The 26,055-nt window shown below is 40.5% G+C and overlaps 1 protein-coding gene across 1 annotated transcript in view; it reads right to left on the bottom strand.

Annotated features, from left to right (window-relative positions):
* The window catches only part of VPS13A (vacuolar protein sorting 13 homolog A), a 173,272-nt gene continuing 147,217 nt past the window's right edge, over window positions 1-26,055 (bottom strand). Inside the window, exons 63-72 of the mRNA XM_056849248.1 lie at window positions 25,416-25,529; window positions 23,118-23,193; window positions 22,842-23,005; window positions 22,357-22,402; window positions 21,195-21,318; window positions 19,949-20,063; window positions 9,252-9,337; window positions 3,374-3,497; window positions 1,631-1,705; window positions 1-150 (exon numbers count right to left, since the gene is read on the bottom strand). Of these exons, the coding sequence (XP_056705226.1) occupies window positions 103-150; window positions 1,631-1,705; window positions 3,374-3,497; window positions 9,252-9,337; window positions 19,949-20,063; window positions 21,195-21,318; window positions 22,357-22,402; window positions 22,842-23,005; window positions 23,118-23,193; window positions 25,416-25,529 (972 nt within the window). The 3' untranslated portion in view covers window positions 1-102. The remainder of the gene's footprint in view (window positions 151-1,630; window positions 1,706-3,373; window positions 3,498-9,251; window positions 9,338-19,948; window positions 20,064-21,194; window positions 21,319-22,356; window positions 22,403-22,841; window positions 23,006-23,117; window positions 23,194-25,415; window positions 25,530-26,055) is intronic.

Below are 26,055 nucleotides of genomic sequence, written 5' to 3'. Positions count from 1 at the left end.
GTTTTTAAAACAGCATCAAACTCCCAGCAGCAATTAAAATGTAATTAGTTTGAATTGTGCAATCCATTTTCAGTGTATCTTTGGATCTTGAACAGGTTGCCATCATTGACTGTGGCTCTCTCTTATTTCTTCCAGCTTAGACAGGATCCACTGTGGAAATTCAAGAGGAAAATTGTTTTAAAAATATATCCTTCAACTAAATATTTAACACAGAAACATTGCTGGACAAATCATATATTTATATCTATAGACAGCACTTCTCAAACTTTAGCAACCCCATTTTGACTTAGCATTTTTCATGGTCCCCCAAACTCATGGTTCTCTTGCATGTACTATGTACAAGACAGCCCCTTTTCAGAGTACACTCAGCAAAATGTTCATTTCACCCGTAGACCTTTGTCTTCTCATGTCCTCAGAACAATGCAATCAGAACTGTAAGGAAAATGTGTTGGGGATTAGATAGCGAGCTTCGTTACATGTCAGACAGACAAGGGTTAATAATGATTGTATGGACCTGCTGACCAGTTCAAGAAGGTGATGTAACCTCCAATGTGTCAATTAGCTATTGGTCAGGAGGGATCAGTTGCAAAGATGTTGTTTGTCACATACTCATAATCTGCTTATTACAGCTCTTTCTTTGTCTAAAGAGAAAGAGCAGAGTTAGTTGCTTTTTGGACCTCAAACAGTAAAGATGGGGCAACTCTGTAATTTAGAGATGCCATGTATTTAAGTTTAGTAACTGCCAGAACTTTTCTGGCAAGTATAGGAAACTAGATATGTAGTAAGGATTTATTATTTTAACCTCAAGTGTACCTTACCCTATTTTATAGTGAGTAAAGTTTGTTTTTGCTAAGACAAAAGGACTTTGTCTATTTATTGTGCGTGTGCCTTAATTTGACTTTCACCACCCATAATCATACGATCCAAACCTCTGATAAAAGAAATATTTCCAATAAAATGTTTGCATTGTCTGTACATGGCCTCCAAGGTTTTAGGCATCTGAGGGTAGCTGATTTTGCAGCACAACTCAACATGCCCTGGCCCAGGTTCTAATTAATCTCACCCCTTAATTGGAAGGGATTTAGCACTGAAGAAAGAAAGAAAGAAGCTTCCTTATTGATTAATAACTTCTAGCTAAAGGCCAGCTGAACCAAGGTGGGAAGTGACCTGAAACTTTCAGAGCCACTCAAGTAGAAAAAGACCAGTGCCACACTGAAAACTGTGATAGACTGGTATTGTCTATGGACAAAGACTAGCATCTGTGTGTCTATGCTGAAATTCTTTGCTATGGAAATGAAAAGCAGCTCAATTTTATAACAAGTAACTATAATGACTACAGTAGGACTGTACCTACTTGATGGTATTTAGCCATTTAGGGTTACTAGAACTGAACTATTGGTTCCCAGCAACCAATCAGCACATTTTCTGGCTTCTGGTCTGAGTTGAACTGGAAGCTAAGTAATTGCAGGCTAGGGCAGCTCTATGAGCTCTCACCCTTCAGAAGGGACATTTTATCTATATATCAGCATGTGAATAGGCTTCATGATGCAGGACTGTGATTATTACTTCCAAGCAAATGTATTTCAATCATGATATCAATATATGAGTATCTGTGGTCTGTGCTACGCACCTTGGCGTCTTCTGACGTTCTAAAATTAATTATTTTTCCAAATTCTTTGGCATGGAACACAGACTTAACTCGCTCCTACAAAATAAAGTTGATCATTAAAACAGGAAATCAGGTTTTCAAAGTAAACAGCAATCTTGTGATTTACCTTCCTGACGTAAGAGCTCATACCTATATTGATCCAGTTTCTTTAAAAAAAAATCTTTTACTATTTTAGCTCTTTGCTTATAACACTATGAGAGCAATGCTGAAGGGGGGGGTTATATCTGTAGTGGCCGGGAGCAGCGGAGCCACACCGCCTCCTCAGAGGCTTCCTGGCCACCGCGGACACAACAAAAGCATTTTTTAAAATAAAAAAGGGAAAAAGGGGAAAATGCCCCATTGAAAACCGTGAGGCTGCCCCACCAAAAAAGGTGGCACAGCCCCGCTGCCGCTCAAGGGGGCGTTCCTGGAGCAAAAGGGCTGTGGAAGCTGCCTAAAGGCAGCTCCAGCCCCAGGAATGCCCCCCAAGCCGACATGGGTTTTCCCTTCTGGGAAAACCCTGCCAGTGGCGCCTGGATGCTGGCGTGTTTGCCCCCGTGCCGGCGTAGATGCCACCTCATTCTGTGATAAGGTGGCACCTACGCTGGTGTGGGATCACACCAGCTCCAAAGGAGCTTCGCCCCTCCCTTCAGGAATGGGCTGCCCAAGTAATTTCAGTTCATTCTTCCTTTCCATCAATTCCATATTACATCAATTGAAAATAATTTCTTTAAAACATTTCTTATCCTACTTTAAATTGTATTTGAATGACCTTTCAGCCAACATCTCCTCAGCAGAGTTTCAGCCTCCATTTTTGTCTTCAAAGGCACTAACCTTACTCCTCTATGTGGATGATGCCATCCTAATGTCCTGAACTCAAATAGGCTTGAGAAGACTTCTAAATCGGTTCTCAAAGTATTATAAGTATAAGTATTATTGAGTATAAGTATTGAGTATAAGTTGTATACTCAAATCAGTCCAATTACGAATTAATCATTAAACATATGGGGAGGTGTTTTCGATGCAGAGAAATGGGGGTACATAACCCAAGCTTTCTTTCTAAGACAAGTAATTTTGAAAGGACAACATGAGTAATGCCTTTGAATGCTCCATCATGACAAAAAAGGTAATTGTAGAGCCTTTTAGGATTAAAATGTCTTGAGTATCTAAGTACTTTCATCGTTGCCCAACTCATGCCAGTGTTTCCAGGACTGGCACACAGAAGCATAATCAGAGTACTTGGGGAATGCTCCTAGCCAAAGGAGAGTGAAGCATTTGGAAAGGCATGCACAGAACCTTTTTCACATCTTACACTATTCAAATGTCAAAAGGAGGCTGGACAAGATTCTGCAGCCCTACAGAAAATATGTTCACATCCCAAAGGAGGCTCTCCTGAGGACACAGGGCAAGGTGAAGGCAATGATAGCATGCAACGGAGAGGAAAGAGCAGGAATAATTAGAAAAGGGGCTAATGTCCCATCTTTTGTGTAACTGTGGAATTTCACAGGCACCTGCCTTTTTATTAGTTTTAATAATTGTAGTAATCTATCAAAGAATTTTAAAATACTTTTTCTTAGGTGGCATTCATTTAGCTTGGGAAATCCAACTGTCTGTTTAATGCTATCACAAGCAAAAAAATGAGGAGGAGGGACTTTGGCCATTAAAATATTATTTAATGACTCTAGTAACATTTTTCACTAAAAAGGCAAGGATCCATAATCATACCTTTGCTTCTATGCGCAATCTCCGTCCATCAACAATGAATGGCTCTTTAGTAAATTCATCATATGAATATTCCCATTCACATGTCAGCTGTCCAAATGTGCCTTTTGTCACAAACAATATTCCACTAAACAATACAGGAAAAGAAACTGTTAAAATTGTAGAAAGAAATACAACCATAGCATAACTCTTGATTTTTAAAAAAGCTTTGTTCTTTTATTTATTTATTTAAAACATTTATTAGCCATCTTTCTACCTTGTGGAACTCAAGGCGGCTTACAATGTAAATAAAACAATGTCTATAAACACACGTAAAAACACCAGAAATTAAAATCTCAATTAGGACTGCCAATAAATAAAAACTAAATTAGTCAAATGCCGTCCTAAATAAAATTGAATTCAGCTGCCTCCTGAAGACTGAAAGTGAGAGGGCCCAGGTGCACCTCCCCGAGAAGGCTGTTCCATAAACATGGAGCTGCCACCAAAAGGCTCTCTCTCATGTGCCCATCAGACAAGGCCTCTCCCTGTGATCTTAATTCCCAGTCAAGAATGTAGTTTCCCCTAACCTTGTACAACCTGTGGGCACTTTTGGAATTTTAAGGTCAGTGGGAAATACGACCAAATAGCTGCCATGGGGTATGGGTCCAATCACAACATAGTGAGAGATTCAGTAAAATAGTAAGATACTCCAAAACAAAGCATCCTTCTATGATGGAGGCAGCTGTTTCCAAATGGTGCTCCTTGCAGTTACAGAGATCATGAATCCTGAACCCTTTGGTAGAATGACATAATCTATTAAAGTGGAGGAAAACCAGGAATGTCTCTTTGCTTTGGGAAAGAAGGAACCAGTGAGCACTACGGCACCCATGGGCACCATGCTGGGGATTACTGCCCTAACTTCACTACTCTTTATTCAGTTTTAAATTCTTTAAATCCCGCAATGATATCTACACACAGCTGACAATTTGTTCAAGAAGACTTGCCAAACTTAATGAAATTTGTGAGATTTTTTAAAACATTAGTCAACTGATTTTTCAAAATCCTCATCTACTGGATACTGAAGTCAACATAAAATGAACAATTTGCATAAAGAGTTATAAAGACAGGTTGCTTATTTGTAATGGTTGTTCTTCAACCATTGCATTCACACTGTCTGGCTTTGTGCCTGCCCAAAGCCAATGATTCAGAAACTTCTAGAGCTAGCTTTTTGGCAAGGAAGTTTCATTCCCTCAGGTATGCAGTTTCAGATTGTGCACAATCAGAGAAGAGGAGTAATTCCTTCCTGCTCACATCCTTCCAAAATGATGACGCTGCAGCAAGTTAAAGGCACATGTTGTAGGGAAAGTGGCTGGGTTGTGTGAAGGCACAGGTGGCCACTTGAAGAACAACAGTTACAGGCAAACAACCTGTCTACTTCATGTTCTCTGTGGGAAGACTGTAACCCCTGGACATCGAAGGTGCCCTGCCACCACTGCCATCTACTTGGTGAAAACCCTCAATTTAGCAGAGGATGAAGGGCAACACTCTGTACTGGATGAGGGCATTTCCATGGCATCAAGGCAAACTGGTAATCCCTCACCCGCTCCTGGCAACTCCTCTCAAGGGCCTGAAACACTGGAGTCTTCTATTGGACTCTCAAGAGGTGGACAGCACTGAAAGCACAGATGTCTCAGTTTGTGCTGGTAGAGGAATGGATGATCTTAGTGATTGGTTCCAGTGGCTGCAGTATGATAGGTGATAGTTTCCAAGGAGGTTCCAGTAATTCTTTCAATTATGAAGGGTAAAGGAAAACTTATCAGGAAGATGCAGCTCCTCCTCTAGGCATCCACAGTCCAAAGGTGCAGCTCTGAAGGAAGATTTTTGTGCCTCAATGAAGCTCTAGAATTTTTCATATCATTGGAAAATATGTAAAGCCCATCAATGTGAGGGGTAGAGACTATGAAATGATTCTTTATTTCATATGTTGAAAAACCCAGCAGTAAACAAAGGATAGTTAAGGTGAGCTTAAATTCTTTAGTAAAGTTCTAATATTTTAGTTCTGCATCCCTTGGGAAAACATACTAAAATTGTTGAGTTTTGTAACCACTTTATTCTAGAACACATTAGAACAACATCTTTCACTTCGAAGTTTCTAAATGAAATGCTACCAAGATATGAAAATCTAACTTGCACCATCAGCTTGTCATTCAGTATTAAGGTTGGGATTCAAAGGCCATTAATGCATGGGTGTGTTCGGATTTGTCCCTCTAATATAGCACAATTTCCCCCCAAAACTGCACGCATGGGAAAAAGGAGCGCCTGGCCAGAGCCACCGCCACTCTGCTCTCCTCCACCCCGCCGTCTCTGGGCAGAGGTGAGGGGAAGCCTGCTGCGGCCGGGTGGAGGTGAGAGGAAGCCGGCGTCAGGTGGAGGGGGGGAAAGGGAGAGAGGGGGGGCCACGGGGTTGGGGGGGCCCTACTGCAGCTGTCAGGCCTGCTAGGCTTCTTCTGGCAAGGGAGTCGACCTGGATGCTGAAACGCTCCGGGAAGCTCTCGCAGTTGCAGCGGCTTTAAATTTAAGTTGCTGCAAACCAGAACTTTGCAGACCTGGGGAAGTTCCGGTATTGGGTGGGTCAATCACGCAGGCCATACGTGTAGGCTGATTAGAACTAGGGAACTAGAGGCCCCTTGCCCGTCTTCTGGTCCCATTTTGGACCACTTCAGCCAGCTTTTGGAAGCCAATGTGGACAGGACTCTGTTGGCTGTAAGGCCTGCTACTTGACTCCTTGACCTGTGCCCATCGTGGCTGGTAAAGGCCAGTCTCAATGCGGTGCGGGCACCCCTGGGTGAAATCATCAATAGATCCCTAGGATCAGGGACCTTCCTGGGGGCACTCAAGGAGGCAGTAGTAAGACCGCTCTTAAAGAAACCATCTTTAGATCTGAAAGACCTCGCCAACTACCGCCCGGTATCTAACTTACCATACCTGGGTAAGGTAGTTGAGAGAGCGGTTGCTGAGCAGCTGCAGCGGTTCCTAGATGATGCATTGGTCTTAGACCCATTTCAGTCTGGCTTCCGCCCTGGCCATGGGACAGAGACTGCTCTGTCGCCCTTGTAGACGATCTCCGTAGACAGCTGGATCGAGGCGGGTCGGGGCTGCTGATTCTTTTAGATCTGTCAGCAGCCTTCGATGCGGTCGATCATGATCTTTTAGATCACCGCATTGCCGACATTGGGATTTCGGGCACAGCCCATCAATGGTTTTGCTCCTTCCTACAAGGTCCGGGACAAAGGGTAGCACTTGGGGATAAAGTCTCACAGCGGCACCCTTTGGTGTGTGGGGTGCCGCAAGGTGCAATTATCTCCCCCATGTTGTTTAATATTTATATGCACCCCCTTGCCCAGCTGGTTTGGAGTTTCGGGCACTGAAACCAGCTTTATCTACTGATGGACGGCCACCCGGACTCCGCCCCAGACACACTGGCTGGGTGCTTGGGGGTCGTGACTGGATGGTTGAGGCAAAGTCGGCTGAAGTTGAATCCAGCGAAGACAAAGGTCCTGTGGCTCGGCCGGGGCTGTTTGGGGTTGGGGTGCTGGCTTCGGCTCTTGATGGTGTGCAACTAAGATCTGCACCTGCAGTCAAGAATTTGGGTGTGATCCTGGATGCCTCCTTATCTATGGAGGCCCAGGAAGCAGCCGTGTTCAAGGCGGCTTTTTACTATCTCCGCAGGGCCCGGCAGCTGGTGCCTTACCTCTCCCGCCCTGACCTACCCACGGTGATCCATGCGATGGTCACCTCTAGGCTGGACTACTGTAACTTGCTCTATGTAGGGCTGCCCTTGAGACTGATCCGACGGGTCCAGCTGGTTCAGAATGTAGTGGCAAGGCTCCTGACGGGAGCCTTGCCCATGGAGCATATAAAGCCAGTGCTTTACCAACTGTACTGGAGTATCAGATCAGGATCAGGATGCTGTTTTTTACCTTTAAAGCCTTACCCAGTACCCCCGAAGGACACTAACATTGTCCAAAGAGAATATACTGGTGGTCCCTGGCCCCAAGAGCGTGTGGCTGTCCTCGACAAAAGCCAGGGCTTTTTTGGCCCTGGCTCTGGCCTGGTGGAATGCTCTGCCTAGTGACATCAGGGCCCTGCGGGATTTGAAAGCCTTCTGCAGGGCCTGGAAAACGGAGCTTTTCCACCAGGCTTACAACTGAGGACAGCCGCTTATAACAGCTTATCCTATCATATACCATCTTACTGGCCTCCCCCCCTTCTTCCCCTTGAATGGGAACAATATAAAGTGAAGGGTTGCCACCTGTACGGTGCCTATAGCTTTTTGAGACTTGGTGCGTCATTATGTTAGGTTTTAGAATTTTATTGTTGGTTTTATTATGGATATACATATTGGCTGTTGTACTTTTAAATGATGTTACCCGCCCTGAGCCAGCTTGCTGGGGAGGGCGGGTCAGAAGTCTAAGAAATAAAATAAATAAATAAATTTGCCAAAAGCCAGGGAGTTTAGCACCTATGCGTTAACGGCCAAGAACTGCTTTAAGCATGCTCAATGACTCAGCCATGTCCAGCTGAATCTCTCTGTTATCTCAATAACTACTTTTGCTTTCAAACTGCCATTTTCTTTCCAATGTTAGACTTGTTAACTCATTAAAATTACTAAACGCTTATGCGTACCCTCACAAGCACATGCCTCTAGTATCAAGAATTGTATCAAGCTGTAGTGCATGGGTGTCAAACATAAGGCCCGGGTACCAGATTTGGCCCCTTGAGGGCTCTTATACAGCCCACAAGCCAGCTGAAGCAGCCACCTCCTCCAGTCCCAAGGTGTCAATGATCAAAGATTGTTAAATAAAAGAAATTACAGTAAGAGTGTTATTGTTTTATGTTTGTATTTTAAATAAAAAATAAAGTAAATAAAATAATATAATTAACTGGTTTTGCCTGGTCTTTCATAAAGTTTTATATCCGGTATCCGGCATTAAATTTTATCATACACATGGCCCGGACCGACCAACTGACATTTATTAACATCCGATTCTCATAACAACGGAGTTCAACACCCTTGTTAATGAGTAAAAAGAACTGCTTACGAAAGTCTTCCTTTCACTTCAATAAAGAGGGGCAGAAACCTCCGCATTCTTATTGAAGTGCATGAAAAAGCTCTTGGTGTGGGATCTCAGTATGAGTACTAGACTGTGGTATCCACAAACTGTAGTTAGATCAGCATAAACAAAGGAAGAATAGCATTGTTGGAAGAATGTCAAATTATTATTAATAAAAAGTGAGCACTGAAGCTGAAGGAAACAAAAGATAACTGGTCCCAAGAAAAATAGGTTGAGTACCTGTAAACTGGTGGTCTTCAAGTGGTCATCTGAACAGTGTGCTGGTATAGAAGTCATATGAGGGACTGCACAAATGACCACTCAAAGACAGATTATGATACTCTAACTCTCATGTATTCAGTTCTAGACTTCCAAACTAAAATTCTCATCTCCTCTTCCCACCTTAATCATAACAAAGCTGCCAAGAAAGTGTGTTGAAGAAACGAGAAAACCACAACCAAACTGGCTACTACTTTTTCACACATTTAAAATATAGAGGTTTGGATTCAAAGGTTCTATTTCCTCCAGTGGTGGAGTTCTCCTCTTGGGCAGGGATCCTTTTACCAATGGAACACTTCTCTTATGCTGGATAAAGACTCCTTCCACAGGAGAAAGACTCCAGAACCTTGATATCCAACTGTAGAAGCTATACTTTCAAAGATGCCAGCACTTCCTTGATTTAGCACTTAGCGGGAAATATAAAAATGATTAAAAAATCTAACTGAGCAAAGTATGCGCTAAAAGAGAAGCCAGGTATGCAGTTTATGCAGACAAAAGGGAAACCTTACCTTTTTGTTACCATCAGCAAATCTGTATTATTAATCATGGCATGTGTGAAGTATTTCAGTTTTGCAAATCTTCCATTTTCAATATTCTAAAAGGAAAAAGAAATGTGTATGCAATAGCCTAGGGGAGACCAATTTATTTTATATTTAATAACATTACCGATTTCAACTTATTATGGGACCTTTAAAAAGCCCATGTGGATAGATTCCTCCCCCTAAATTCTGTTTTACATATATACTACATTCATCAGCAACACACAATCCTCATATTTTCATTACAACAGCTGCTCTGAGATCTACTATCATTAATATTAGGAAAACTTCCATGGTTTTAAGCAGTGATTCATTCTTATATATTAATTTAAATTCCTCTGAGAGACATTTTAGATTTCTAGCAGAACCTAATATGATCCAGCATAATGAGCACAGCATCCAAGCAATGCCCCCACCCCCCACAAACTAGGACCCTGATCTGATGTAGCTAGTTGTGCTATTTTGTACCATCATTCTTTTCAAGCATTTGCATGGCACAGGTATTGTGGAAAGGGGAGCTTTTACACACACACACACACAAGATGAAGCCGCCAGGAGCCTCTGGTGCTACACGTAAAGGACCACTAGAGGGCAGCCATGCTTGCTAATAAGCAAAGCCTTAATATTAAAGGAACACACGTAATAAGGCATTTTAATAACAAGCCATGTGGACTTGCACCACGTGGCTAGCCTTGGATTCCACTGTTACTATAGAATAATAAGCTTTTTGCTTTTGCTGAAGCACCTAAAGTGGCCCCCTATAACCCGGCTGCCCATCTTGCAGTTAACATAAGCAATTGGCTTAATCGGTTGTTATACGGTAAGACCAAGGAACTATCCCACTTTACACACAGAATCCAGACAGTTTCACAACTGATTACAGATGTTGTCGTTCATATGGCACAAGACAGGGAAGTATGTTTACATTAATGTTTGTTCTATCATTGGTCCCTTTCTTTACAACAGACTAGTTTAGCTGTTAGATTCTAAACCTGGCATGAATTTTGGAGCCAGTTCTTACAAACCATCAGAGACTGACTTGTGAATAAATGCCACCCTGCAAGGAGTCTAATCATGAGAGCAGTGTGATGTAGCAGAAGCGAACCTAGGACTTTGCTACTTCTGCCCACTGAAAAACTGAAAGTTGTAGATTTCCCATCCACGGAAGGAGCAGGAGATTCCTTCCTATGCAGGCTCCCTGCTCCAAATTACTCTGCTCACATGAGTAGACCACATAAGGAGCTTCCAGAAGCACAATATGGCTCCAACATAGCTTTGGAAACATCTCTCAGGCGCTTGAGCAATCCTCCTTCCCTGTGGAGAGAATTCACTTAATTGCATCCCCCTGAGTTGCAGTAAGCATCTCTCTGATCCCCAAAAGAATGAGGCTTTACAAATTATACAGCCTAAGAGCTACCACAGTCACATAAATGCCTCCCAGCATAGGGAGGGGAGAAGAGTTATGCCTCAGTGTTTCCCCAGAACAGACCCGATGTCTAAAACTAATAATGGACTATTCAGTGGAGTTGCAATCTTGCGAGTGCTCAGCATTCTCAGACTGCCTGAATTTTAGATATAGAATTATTCAAAAGACAAGAAGCATTTCCAGTACATGTTGATGATGTGCATACATCCTTTCTTGATGTGGCTGTCAGTGACCAGAAGACAGTTAATGTGGTATAGCTAAGCTTTCAAATATGACAGTTTCAAAGTTCATATCATAGTATTAAGGAGTTGAATGGAGCTTTTGGAAATTTAGAGCATGCAAGACAGGCTGGTGAGTACACAGGTCCTTCAAGATGCAGCAAATAAGATAGAACTTCTCTACCACAATTAAAATTTCAATTTGATGCAAACATACTGCCATTCTCTTCCTCATTCTTAAATAAACTGCATAAATTGTCAGCTCCTGCATAAGCTCCAGTAAGTGGCCCCAAACACAAAAGCTACAAATATTTCTAAAACAAAACCTCTACCACCATATACACAATCCATAGCATTGAAAGATAATTATTTACCTTGTATAAAAATTCAATCGTAGCAATCTACTCACATCACATAGAAAACTGGCAATTTTTAGATAGAGCTATTACGTTTTAAATAAAGGGAAAGTTTAAATTTACATTTTAAATTAGGATAAATACACATCTTATGCAAACAACATTTGAAAACCTTTTAAAAGGATTGAGTAAATCAAGTTTGTGAAAATGCCACATTAAAAAAAAAAGATTATTCATAAGATGAAAACATTTAGTTCATAAAAATGCTGATTTTCATTTAAACATGAAACAGTCATTCAGAATACTCCAAACCATCAAATATTATAAACTCCAAGTACTGAATTATATCAAACATTTTACAGGAAAGGCAAGCATAATTTTTTCCCCTATGAGACTCCACTGTGTAAATTAAAAATATTACTACAAATTATTTTTCACTGTTCATGGTGCTTCATATACATACTCTAAGTAATCCTCCGTACAAACCTTTAAGGTCAGAGACTCTCATATTACATGTGGGATGGCTATGATGGAGACAGTGGCTTGACTAAAGCCACAGTGAGTTCGAAGAAGAAGAAGAAGAAAAAGAAGAAGAGATGGTTATTATATGCCGACTTTCTCTACCACTTAAGGAAGAATCAAACCGGCTTACAACCACCTTTCCTTCCCCTCCCCACAACAGACACCCTGTGAGGTAGGTGGGACTGAGAGAGTTCAGAGAGAACTGTGACTAGGCCAAGCTGTGGTGAAATGTATTAAATCACAGGCTTCGTACCCTGCATGGTGCTAGTACTATTTTAATAGCAAGTGTCCCCAAGACCATATTCATGTTAAAATGCTTTTAGTACTCAGGATAACCGGAAGACATTAGTTTTAGTTGCAGAGGGAAGTTGTATTGGACATCTTTTCAATTGCTTTCCTTTTAGAACTCCCACATGAAAGCTAGGAAATCTCTCCACTGGATTGGACCAGGGACCTTAGATGACCCATCTCTATTCGCCAACTCAATGGTATATTGAGCACAGGAAGAAAAGTGTAACTTGATGTAACTGGGTGCAGTTATAAGCAGATCTATTTCAACATTTAGCCCTATTATATCTAGAAACATGTCATACAACCTGCTCTTTACTGTTGAATAGATGCATTCTTCAGTCTCAGCATTCATTTTCAAATGTTCCAATGTATATTATTATTCCACTGTTATTTTATCCCAACTATTTTCACTGAATTTCCAGGGTTCTAATGCTACGATGTGCCCTGTTTCTCTCTCTCTCAATTAATGCAGCATTTAGCCTTCTTTGCTCTGCTATGGACTTGCCAATTTGTGTGCTGCCCTCTTTAAGCAAATACAAGCAATTAATTTGGTCCTAGCAAGGGACGACATTTTCACATATTTCTTTCCAAAGTGAAAAGCAACAGGAAAGCCAAGACAGCCTATTGTGATTGGTATTACCATTAGCTACTCCTTGTATTTATCAGGAAACATTACTAGCACAGCCACACATATATATTTGTATGTGTGAGTAATACACAAATGGGGGGACCTGTGAGGACTTGCAGGAGAAAATCTCATCTCCCCATTCCTGCTCTCTCCTGGCAGTGACAGTGGACTCTCCTCTTTCCTTCTCTCCCACCCACCCACCATTTTCTGTTCCTCCCCCCAGCTGCCTCCCTCCCTGGTCTTCAGCTTTCCCTTTTAAAACCCACTCCCTCCCAAGCTTTACTTTCTCTTCATCCTTTAACCTTTTTATTCTGTCTTCCTCCCCCCCCCCCCAACACACAATGACACTAACCGAGGCTTGAAATCCTTAGCAACATTAGTTGGAGATTGATTAGCAACCCCGCCCTAACGGCCACCAACATCTCATGTAGTCTTGCTGATCCAAGACAGCATGAAAGTGTAGCACATGACAGGACCCCCTCAGAAGAATGCAGGTGGACCTTTGTACTCACTGCAGTTGGTTTGAGCTACCATATTACCAGCAGCAGTCCTTGCTCCCCAACTTGCTCCCCAACTATTCCCCAACCTGGATTATAAAATCTCTATAGAGTCTCCATCCGTTCTACTTGGTGGAATTAAAGAAATGCTTAGTTATAGTAGTAGTCCTACTCATTTCATTTATTTATTGAATGAAACATTTATAACCTTATGATTCATGGGGGCTTTCAATTCCAAATTTAAAAACAAAGCACAATAAAATCCCAATTAACCCCTTCCCCCAAGAAAAGTACCTGCAATTTACAGCCCAATAAAAGTCCTAGCAAATAAAATGGCTTTGCAGTGCCGCCTAACAACTTCTGACAATGGTGCACTTTTACCTCCTCAGGGAGCCCGTCCCATAGTGTGGGAGCTACTACAGAAAAAGCACAGGCTCTAGTCCATGACAGGCAGGCTACCTTAAATGGGAGAAACAATGAGCAGATGGCAAACTGAAGTCTGTAGCTGACATGTGGGCACATATCAACCAGATACCAGATCATTTTCACGAACGGCCCATTCCTGAGCTTGGGGGCTGAATGGGCTTCGGAAGCACTGTGACCCTTACACCGGCGTCTGTGCCACTTGCGACATGCAAACTGGCATGGACGCCGGCATGGTGCCACTTGTGCCAGCCCCCCAGGACTGCCATGGCAGAGCAGCCATTGGACGCCAGATTGGCCTCCTGCTGGCGCAAGTCTTTGCACCGGTGTCCCGGGAGGCATTCCCAGGGCATTCTAGGGGGCAGAGCTGCCAAGTGCCCCTTCCCCAGCTGTGCCCTCCTTTTCTTATTTTTCTTTTTAACCCCCCCCAGGGGGCAGAGCTGCCAAGTGCCCCCTTCCCCAGCTGTGCCCTCCTTTTCTTATTTTTCTTTTTAACCCCCCCCCCCCCCCACTGCCACACTGTTCCTGGCTGCTGCAGCTCTCAGGAATGAGCTGTAAAAGTTTGATAGATACCATAAAATTAATGTGTGGAAAATAACATTTGTTTGCTGGGTTGCTCCTACCATAGTCTTCAAACATGCCCAGCTTCCCCACTTTCTGGAATAGGAGCCATTCATTTTTCCTATAGCATTTATTTTCATTTAATTTATTTTCACTTCTACACTTCATCTTGAGAAGGAGAACCTTTGAAGAAGAACCTTCTGTGCTTCCTTTTTGGAATTTGTTTATCTTTGGGAACATAAGCAGTCCTTGAGTGGTGAGGTCCAAAAAAGCTGGGAACATAAGCAAATCCTTGGGTGGTGAGGTCCAAAAAAGCTGGGAACATAAGCAAATCCTTGGGTGGTGAGGTCCAAAAAACAAACCCAGATTTTTGTGTATAGTGCCTCTCATGAATACATGACGCTTCCTTACATTGAGTCAAACTATTGGTCTATGAAGGCTGGTGCTATCTGTTCTGCCTCCTAGCAGCTCTCCCAGGGCCCCAGGCAGAGGTCTTTCACGTCACCTACTACCAGATTATTTTACTGGAAATTAAACCTGCAACCTTCTGCAGATGCTCTACTGCTAATCCACGGCACTTTCCATCTCTCCAGTGGACTGCCCTCCTGGTCCATGCATCTAAGTACAGCAACTGTTTCAGCTTCCCAGTCTTTGACTTCAGCTTATGAATGGGGCTTTGCTTTCATTCCCCCAACATTGCCATTGCCTTGGTGTTGTTTGCTGATTTTTCTTGTAGTAATGAATAGTTTTGGCTGGGAGTGGAAGCAAACCCCCACCTGTCACTCTTTATTGTAAGGAAAACCTTGCAGAGTGGGCCCACAAAGCCTTCTGGACTTACCATTATATTCATTTCTCTTACCAATAAGGAGAAGATTGGTAAATATGGCAATGACCACCCTTCTGGTCAGCATGTAGGATCCAATAATTGAGGACAGCCAGTCCTAAAAGAGGCAGCTATGCATCCATCTGGGCAATCAATAATCTCTGAAACTATAAATGCAGCTTCCCCTCCCCATTCCCCAAAACCTAGTGTCCCACATTAGAACAGAGTAAGAGTGTGCAAATTAACGAAAGGATAGGGTAACAAGCTTTCTGATTGCAAATCTGGAACTTTTTATTCAGAAAACAACTAGTTAGTCTATTTCTGGAGACTGAAGAAACAACATTAACTTGAGTCTAACTTTTATTATGCTCAAATGATAGAGAATGTTGTAACATCTCAATCCTTCAGGCAGGCAGATTCCTATGTAATTATAAATCACATAATTTCTCACAGTGCAAGAAACTGTACGAGGGAAGGACCTTATGAAGCACCTACTGATGATCTTGGACCATCAGTGGCTAACGAATGTATGAAGAGGAGACTTGTTAGGGCTACCCAAAGATTTCAAACTGCGCCTCTCCTGCCTTACTTCTGAGTTTGCCAAATTCCTGCAAGAGTGAGAGCAATCTCATAGTTGACTTAAGGCAACCCTATAGGGTTTTCAAGGCAAGAGATGTTCAGAGGTGGTTGGCCATTGCCTACCTCCCCATCACAATCCTGGTATTCCTTGGGCGTCTCCCATTCAAATATTTGCCAGGGTCGACCCTGCTTAGCTTCAGACATCTGACAAGATCAGGCTATCCTGGGGCTATCCTGGTCATTTTCTGATGCAGATTTCCTCAACTCAGTCAAATAAGTCAGAACTTCTTGCCTTCTTTTTTCTGGAAAACTGGATGATTCCTGACACCAGCTGAACATTTTCACTCAAGATCCTATAGGTTCAGCTCTAGTCTACAGAACAAATATTTAACAGTTGCACTTCCTTCCCTAGAACTCAAAAGACAACCTACATATGAAGTACTAGGGTTTTCCACTGGACTAGAGAGGTAGAATAAAATTCCCATATTCCACCCCTCCTTTCACAAGACATTTAGATCAAATAATAATAATAAAACATTTTAAACTACACCATCAAGAATGAAAGGATGCAAAACATAAATGTTCCTTTTAAAATAAATTTGGATAAAACAAGCTTTTTAAAAGGACAATCTGGGAAAATTATATAAGAAATGATGGAATATTTGATCAATATTTTCTTATACACTCATTTATTGTTATTACAGAAAATTCAGACAATAATTTCAAATACCTAAAAGGAATCTAAAATTTAACATTAATAAACACAACCTACATATAAGGTAACACTGAACATGTATTTACATCTAAAAATGTCTAGTCTATAAAAGTACACAAATTATTTTAAATTTAAAGCATAAAGTTAAAATAATATAAACAAAAATATACTATTTAAGAACATTATAATCTGACTGAAAAAGTCATTTTCACAAGGTTATGATCATACAATGCTGTTCCAGCAAAAAAATAATTAAATCACAAATTTCTTTGTATTTGTGCTTAAATGTCATTGGTATATAATTTTAAACCTATATTTAAAAACACAATTTTATAACAGTTATTGTAATATTAGCTTTGGTGTGCCTGTCACACTCACAAAGAGGCAGCAACATTGAACTGTTGATAATTCAACACAGAAAGCCTATGTTACTCTAACTCTCATCATCACTACCACTAATATGACACAGGGTCCATTTTCTGTAGGCCTGTCTTTTCTGCAAGCATGGTAAGAGAAGAAAGAAGCAGAAGGGTTAGTTGAAGCTGGAAAATTTAGTTAGTTTTTTTTAAAAATACAAAAGAAACTAAAAATGAAAGATGAAATGTAACTTTTGAATTTTAGTATGCAGAAGAACTCGTTAGTGCAATTATAATCCTGCATTATAACACACGCCAACATTATTTGAGATTTATTTGTTCTGCATCCCCGCCCATATATTTGTTCAAATGCCCCTTAACTTTAATGTGAGTTAAAAATCACAGGTACTGTAAATATCACTGTCGATATTTGGCTACACTGGACAATGTCTACTGTAATTCCTATTTTAGACCAACTGCAAGTTAATTTGAGAAATACTGTATGTGAAAAAAGAAACAATTTTTCTGAACCATACAGATTTCCATTCCACAGATCTACTTCTTTACTTGAGGGACTACAATACCAAATGGACACTATCAATTCCAGATCTGTAAATACGTCTGAACCCAACATTGTGTGTGAAGTGCATGACAATTTCTTTTCAACTTTGGAAGTGATAAGAATGTATGAAATTTGTTAAATTTGTTCTTAGAAAATGATGCATACATATGGAGAATAGATTTCTAAAAATTGTATGGTTGTATCCCAAGACTACTTTATGCGAATGTTGGCACTTTCCTCTGTCTCAAGCAGCCTTCTGCCAAAAGCTCCAACGTTACTATAATGGAGTCACCCACATTCCACTAGAACAGAGGAATTTATCTATGAACCTTTTTCTATGTGACTGACTGCTTTGCATTTGAAACAGTTTCAGATTCTCAATGACTCAACAATCTGTACAAGAATAGTAACTTTAAAAAAGTAATATTTGCAAATCTTCCTGCTTCTACAATAACAGCTGTGATATGATGTTCTTCTGAGTCAAATGTCCATAAACCTATCCAAGTCCATCAGTCTTAAAGACACCAGTGAATTCATTTAAGTTGTATGACCAACAACATATCCTGGGGTCATAAAATTGGCACTATATAACGGAGTATGTATGTTCTTGATCTAGACAATAAGAACAGCAGAAAACTACAAGCAAATTGCTAGCTCATGTACTCCACTCATTTATAATGATTGGTTTGCCATCCTTTCTATGATTACTACACAGAACATGCACTATACCGTGCATGTATTGCATCGTGAGGTGGATGTCTGTAGCATCCAAGCAAGTGGCAAGCCTATTTTAATGTGCATCTACAACCAACTGGATATGTTACAAGGGAAATGGTGAAGGCTGCTTTATTGTCTCACCAGATCCCCAACTAGCTACATGTTCAGCAGAGGAGATTATAAGAGAATTCTGCAGTGTAAACAGTCAACTTAACACTTTTTTTTGTCTTGATCACATGTATGGCAATATAGTTGCTGAGACCAAGTCCAAGTGCTCCCTTCCCCAGCTCTATAGAACTGATCAAAAACACAAATTTTTTTATTCCCATCCCTGCCTGTTCAAACATCACAAGTCAGTCCTTAAATGTATTTCTTTCCTGTCTAACATCTGGTTGCACCCCTCACCACAGAAGATTTTCTCATGGAAATCTCTCTCTAAGCATAAACTGCCTAACCCAATACTCTAGACATTATTACAGGAGCCAGTTCTACATAGACATAACTTGTGTCTAATCTGATTTGCACAACTATATCTAAATACCGAGGTAGGAACTAATTGTGGTTTGTTCTTTCCTTGGCACATGATGAAGTAGTTGAACAATTGCTTTGGCAATATTTGTTAAGGATTCTTAAAGAAGAAAATCAGTAATGGTACACTATCATGTTAATTTGAAAATGTCTTTTTTACGTCAAATTCAAAGTACAGTCTGACTTTAAGGGGACATCAAAAATGAAAAGAATTTTATTGGAAACTGTAGACTAAAATTCAAGGACCAGAAATGGAAAATGGAGCTCTTGACAAAAGGGTGGATAGTCATAAGATAGTTAGCCTTAAGAGACAATCCACACAATATTTTGGATTTTTTGTTAATAAATTGTTTTAAATAAATATTGGTCAACAATACAGAAACAATGAATATTAAGAAACATCTGAACATTAAGTTTTAAATTAAAAACCTTTATTAATATAAAAGGATTTTTAAAAGTACTTGGTTTAAGAAACCTCTTCTCGTCCTTAAAATTACTTGCTTTTCTTGTTTTTGTTATTAAGGCTTTTTTTGGTTCTGTCAGACAGTTAAGGCATTAAAAAACATTCTCAGATAAATCTGTTATTGCTTTTTACCTCAGACAGAAAAATCTAATATCTGTTGGCCCACTTACATCCCCTGATTATGGCTATTTCTCAAATATATGTTTTTAATAAAATAATAGAAATTTCAGTAAAAAACAAACAAACCCTAGATGCCTCATACCTAACTGTAGGCATGTTTAAATTATCTCCAAGTACACATTTTAAAACTGATTGCAGTCTATATTGAAAATCCCACACACACGTGAAATCAGAAACAATGCTGAAATATTTTATATACCTTCAAAATGAAAAGAAACTGCCTTAACTAAATAGTACTAAACATATTTGTATACACATATAGCTGTGTTTCTTACTCCTTGAAATACTAAGAACTTTCAACAGATTTGAAACAGATCTATTATTTGGCCCACATTTCCAACATAAAAATTAAAGCAATAATTCAGTCTGTTTCCAGTATGCAAAAATGTATACACTGCTATGTGCAGAACCATACAATTGTTCCCATGGTAAATCTTGGGACTTCCTGGCCTTCCCTGTTCCACTAGAGCCCCAAATGCCCCCATAATGCTGCTGCTGGGGGGCATAGGACCCCAGGAACAGCACCAGGTGGGAGTCAAGGGCCTGCAGCAAGTGGTAGGAAATCAGCAAAAATTGCCTCCCCCCCTTTCTGTCAGAGGAAATTTTGAGCTGGATCCAGCCCATTGTTTTTACTCTGCTCAACAAAGAGGCAGATGTGGTATCATATCCATGTAAAGTAAATGCAAACGTGGTTACAACTAAGTATTAAAACATTCCAGAAAACTTAAAACAGGAACAATTCTTCCAAACTGTACAGAAATACAGATCTATTCAAATAAATGATTATTATATCACTTGTTCTTGTGATATTACTTCCTTCACCTGTAACATTTGACTTCCAGCACCATCTCTTAATCTGTATGGCCGAATAACTCCATCTTCATTGATAAAACGGGGAGGACGCAGACTCATGATATCTTCAGAAGAATTTGTAGCCCTGAAAAAAAGTAAAACCTTTGTATTGAGAAAGGATAGGATTACATACATAATTTATTAATATGGTCACTGACCAGTAAAAAACAACAACAGCCACAACAGATAATAAGAGAACCACAACATCAGCTACTACTGCTACTACAAATAATCTGAGCCTAAAAATTACAGGATTAAATATGTATATTATGAAAGTTTTAAATATATTCTAAACTTCCATAAAAACAAGAATGAATGAATTTTCTCTGATTCATCTTTCAACAGAAGCATGGTACTGTATTTTCATTGGGAGGGTATTTCTTCTGTCCAAGTTTTGACAGTCAGTACAGAGACACTTTAAACAGCTAGACTGTTTTTTCTAATAAACAATCTTATACTGATTGTTGGTCTTGATCTTCCAATTAAAAAAACAACATTGGTTCTTGTAGGTTATCCGGGCTGTGTAACCGTGGTCTTGGAATTTTCTTTCCTGACGTTTCGCCAGCAACTGTGGCAGGCATCTTCAGAGTAGTAACACTGAAGGACAGTGTCTCTCAGTGTCAAGGGTGTAGGAAGAGTAATATATAGTCAGAAAGGGGTTGGGTTTGAGCTGAGTATTGTCCTGCAAAAGTAATGTGCTAATCATTGTCCTGTAAGTATCAAGATAATGTGCTAATGAGGGTATGGTATGTTAATATGGAACCATTGTATCCTGAAGTGATCTGTTAATGTGTGTAATCCAAAGCTAATCTGCATGGCTATTGTTGAATGTTGTCTTTGTTAGTCTGGAGGTTTTTTAGAACAGGAAGCCAAGCCTTATTCATTTCTGTTTTCTGTTAAAGTTGTGCTGATGTTTATGAATTTCAATGGCTTCTCTGTGCAATCTGACAAAATAGTTGGTAGAATTGTCCAGTCTTTCAGTGTCTTGGAATAAGACCCGTGTCCTGTTTGTGTCAGTCCATGTTCAGCCACTGCTGATTTCTCAGGTTGGCCAAGTCTGCAGTATCTTTCATGTTCTTTTATCCTTGTTTGTATGCTGCGTTTTGTGGTCCCGATGTAAACTTCTCCACAGCTGCAAGGTACTGTACTGACGATACATTCAGAGTCTTCACTTTTTGCAAGGGAGCACAAGTCTTTATAGTCAATGCATACTTACCTTTTAATTACTTGAAGGGTGCTGCTGGCCATGTCTATTATTCCCCCGGTGGGTCTTGCCACTGCTCCCACTAAACCTTTGCCAACACCTTTGAAAAAGCCTGCTGCACCTTCTTTCTGGGCTCCTGGAAGGGGGATGAACCACAGCACACACACATTAACAAAACAATTTGCTATAGCGTTCAAATTCGGACATCACAATGAATTTCATCTAGTTTGAAGACTTCCTAAACCAGACTTCCTTGCTTAGGAAGCCTTCAGTCTCAGGGAGGATGGTGTGTGTGTATATATATCTGTATAAGGGGGACCTGTGAAAAATCCCATCACTGGTCCCTGATTCCTCTTCCCCCCTGCCTTTCTCTACCTTTACTCTTCCTGGTGTCTGCCCCCTCCATCTCTACCCCACTGCCTGACTTGCTCATTTGAACTGCTTACTCTCTTGCTGCCTCTTACCTGGTAGTTTTCCTCCCTTGTCCTCCCTGCTCCTTCCATTCTCACGGCCTTCCTCGTGTAAGTGGTTAAGAGTGGTGGTTTGGAGCAGTGGAGTCTAATCTTGAGAACCGGGTTTGATTCCCCACTCCTCCACATGAGTGGCAGAGGCTAATCTGGTGCACTGGATTTGTTTCCCTACTCCTACACACGAAGCCAGCTGGGTGACCTTGGGCAAGTTACAGCTTTGGTAGAGCTCTCTCAGCCCAACCTACCTCACAGGGTGTCTGTTTTGGGGAGGGGAAGGGAAGGTGATTGTAAGCCGGTTTGAGTCTCCCTTAAGTGGTAGAGAAAGTCGGCATATAAAAACCAACTCTTCTTCTTCTTCCTCCATCTGTCCCTCAGTCGCCTACCTAGCTCACACAGCATCAGTGCATCCTCCTCCCTTTACTGTAACCAGGTTGCTTAGCAACTCTCAAATTGATGGCCAGTAAGGTTCATCAATTTAAGTAAGGATATTTAAAAGTCCTCATCTTCAACCTTTTTTTGTTGTTGCAAACCTGGGTTTTCCTCCAAGTTTATAGAAAGATCTCCCTTCTCTGTACTCGGGCCTAAGCTGTGGATTTATTGTTCCACATATGCAGAAGGGCTTATTATTTGATTTTATTTTAGAAATCATCTCTCAGCAAACAGTTTAGACACACAGTAAGAACTCCAGAAAAAAATTAACATACCTCTTATTGGTTTCGTTACAATCCCTGTTATTCCACTAACAAAACCCTGTGAGTTAAAAACAGAAAGAAATCTCATGATTTTGTTTCTCAAATGAAGTTTATTTATTTATTTCAGCATTGTTAAGTTGCTTTGCTCCCCAGAAAGACCCCAAGCAGCTTACAAAAAAAGTTCCAAATTACAAAAAATAAATAAACAGAAAGCATTCTTTAAGTATTCTTTGTGTGTTAATATTATAAACCTAGTAATCTGAATCTGTAAAAATAAAAACTGCCTCAAGTAAAACAATTAAGACTAATTCTACTTATACTCCTTATGCATAAAATATCACACTTTCAAGTCATTACTGAAAAGCCTAACATGTGAAAAAAGAATGAAATTTGAAAACAACAACGACGAAACACCCCTAGTGTAGTTAGTGCATGCATCTAGTACTTAAGACGGTTCAACATCTAAATATTTAATTTTAATGTGTAGTGTTTCTTACAGACATCAAGCCTTTTCCTCCACGTGTGATACCCTCTTTGAGGCCAGCAGGTTGCCTATTCATGGCTTCCCTTCTCTTCTGCTGATAGTCTTCATCCATAGTTATTGCTGCTACACCTTTAGCCATAGCACCAGTTATTCTTGATGCAGCACCAGCCAATCCCCCTATTACCATAAGAGATTTTATTTCAAAAATTCAAATATTTAAATGCTAAACATGATCTTGTGCAAATTACCTGGTAAATTTTATCCAAGCTTAAACCAAATAATCGCTTACCAACAGCACCACCAACTAGGGCTTTAAGTCCCAGTGCCATTCCCTCTACAAATTCTTCTGGACCTTGGATGGCTCCCTGAGGGCAAAAAACAAAAAATTTTTTTTAAAAAATCTGAGGGATAACATAAAACAGTTTACTTAATGGTGAGATTTCTAACTGCCCTTTTAATAGGTCGATAGTCTGATGAATAGGAAATTGTTGCTTACATATTAATCTATTTTCTGGAACAAGAACCTGTTTTATTTCCTGAACTTTTCTGAACCTGTATGTATTATTTATTTCCTGAAGTTTCAATGAATTTTTGAAGATGTCTTAAACATGCACTTAAAGCAACAAAACTATTAGGCTAAGAACAGGGTAAGCAGCATAAAAATCACTGAGTGGAATCCTATGAATTGTGAGTAGAAAGTGCTTGTAACAATGAATCTTTCCCACCTTCCTGTTCCCTAGCAGCCCCCAAAGTTTATTGAAAAGCCAGTGCTGGGACTGTAGGAGCTCATGGACAAAATGCTGTGCGGAGTGAAGCGAGAAGGGGAAAATCTTGCCGAAACCACCACTCCTCCTCCTTGAGCCAATAGAAAGTTTGCTCAGCCATGCTTTGCTTGGAAGTAAAAGGAGAGTGGAGGGGTTGGCTTCCCTCTGTTCTCTGAAGCCTCCTATGCCTTCTATAATTTTGTTCAGAAGGCTCCCTCAGTCATCACCATTGGCTTTTGGGGGGTCTTAGGTGGTTGCTGAAGGCGAGAGAATATGAGAAAAGCGCTACCACCAGGAGTAACTCATGCTCATGGCTGACAAGGTCCAACCCAATAAAATCTGCAATAAAAGAAGACAGAAATATGACTAGCAGAAAAACCAGCAGGGATAACATAGAGCAATAAAAGTAATATTTTTTTTAAAAAAATGACAAACCAGCAGAAGTAAAACAAGACAAAAATGAGTAGCTTAACACTGGAGGAAATGACATTGTCTTTGCCTGATGGATAAAATGCAACAGGTTTTACCAATGGCAGATTACTGTGGGGAAATGATTCCAAAGACAGTGTATTGCCATAGAGGTCCTATTCCTGGTACACACCCTCCTTACGTCTGAGTATGGGGGCATACAGAACAGAGCCTCTGAAGAAGAGCTTAAATGTCAGGCAGGTTGATATGTTGGAAGGCAGTGATCTGCCCACATGAAAAGACAAACAAGGCATCAAGCCAGTAAAAACAGTTTCCTTAGCAATCTTGATCTTCAGTAGATTTTCATATTTATTACATTGCAAAGATGGGGAATATTGTAAACAAATAAAATACATTTATCCATATTTAATGAACATCTTACAAATATCTTTATGATTTGATGTAGCACAGTCGCCAAAATAATAAATTTGTGAACTGGGAGGTTGCCAGTTCAAATCTCAGCTGAACTATGGGGCCTTATACAAGCCAGTCTCTGTCTCTCTCTTTCAGCCTTTGTCCCTGATCTGCAATAGGAAGATAATAACACTAGCCTTGACCAGGCTTCCATCCTTCCAAGGTTGGTAAAATGAGTACCCAGCTTGCTGGGGGTAAAGGGAATATGACTGGGGAAGGCACTGGCAAACCACCCCGTAAACAATGTCTGCCTAGTAAACATCAGGATGTAATGTCACCCCATGGGTCAGGAATGACCAGTGCTTGCACAGGGGACCTTTACCTTTTTACATTAACATGAATGTTGTAAGCACTACTTTATGACAATGTTCTAAAAACACTTCAAACACTAGAAATTCTAGGTGTTATTATCCTTAAAAGTCTTTGCCCTATGTTTCATAGCAACCACAGGCTGAGCAATTGGTTAGCTGGCCTTAAATGAGGAAAGGAAGCAGGGAGATGCAGGCAGGAGTGTCTGCTCCATCCCCCTCTGATGCCTGACCAGCAGAGTAGAGCAGACCCACCTCCATACAGTGATAGGTTGAAATAGGGTGGGGGAGGAACCCCTGGCCATGCGGCAGGAGAGGAAACGGCCAGGGAGCTGACCTGGAAACGGCTCCATTTAGGAACGGAGACGCAGCCCCATCGGCCGCAACGGGGCCCCCTAGTAATTCTGCGGCTGCATGTTTTTCCATCTGACTAAGCAAAGCAGAAATATTCCAAGGGAAAAGCTGTCACAAATTCTCTCCCCTCTGTAGTAGTTTGGATTTCTGACAACTCAATACCTATCAGTTGTGCTTGCAGAATTTCATGTGAAATTGCTAGTAGCTTTCACCCCGAGTAATTTCATAATACATCAAGCCCTAAGACTGGGCTGACTGAAAGCCAGAAGATGAGCTCACCTGGTAAGGTTCATAGAAGAATGCTTCAACTCCCTCAGACAAATCTCTTATAAATCCAAATGGATTGCCCAAAACATCAAGGCCAAGAATAAGAACATACATTTGTTTAATTGCCTAAAAAAAACAATTTCAAAATTAAAATAGTTGTATCTATTTTTATGGGAAGTATAATTGAAATATTAAAAAATGGAATACAACTTAGAAATGGTTCACTTCTGTTATCCTGTTTTTATAGTTAATATTTTAACTGTATATGTAATTTAAAGTTAAAAACAAGATAAGTATTGTTCACCAAACTGTATAAACTATATAGTAAATAAATCTAAGTAACAGAACTTGGAGTTATAAAATCATTAAATCTGTTCAGCAAACATGGCAAATTTTCACTTTATGCTGAGTCATATTTAAAATTAGGACATCATATCTGGGTTTGTAAGAATGATGCAGTGAGGCCAGAAAGCCCATATATGACTCTTGCAGCAACTTTGTTGATTTTTGGATACATTTTTGAGCATCATAAATTATAGCTGATGCCACCACTGATGTGAATGAACTATTCGTTCACTTGCCATATAATTTCTGTAAACGCTGGGATGATTCAAGATGCACAAGAGCTATATCAAGGTAATGTGTGACCATT

Source organism: Euleptes europaea, chromosome 4 (assembly GCF_029931775.1).
Source record: "Euleptes europaea isolate rEulEur1 chromosome 4, rEulEur1.hap1, whole genome shotgun sequence".
NCBI classification, from domain to species: domain Eukaryota; kingdom Metazoa; phylum Chordata; class Lepidosauria; order Squamata; family Sphaerodactylidae; genus Euleptes; species Euleptes europaea.
The sequence above is the reverse complement of the archived record's forward strand: the minus strand, read 5'-3'. Positions and strand labels throughout refer to the sequence as shown.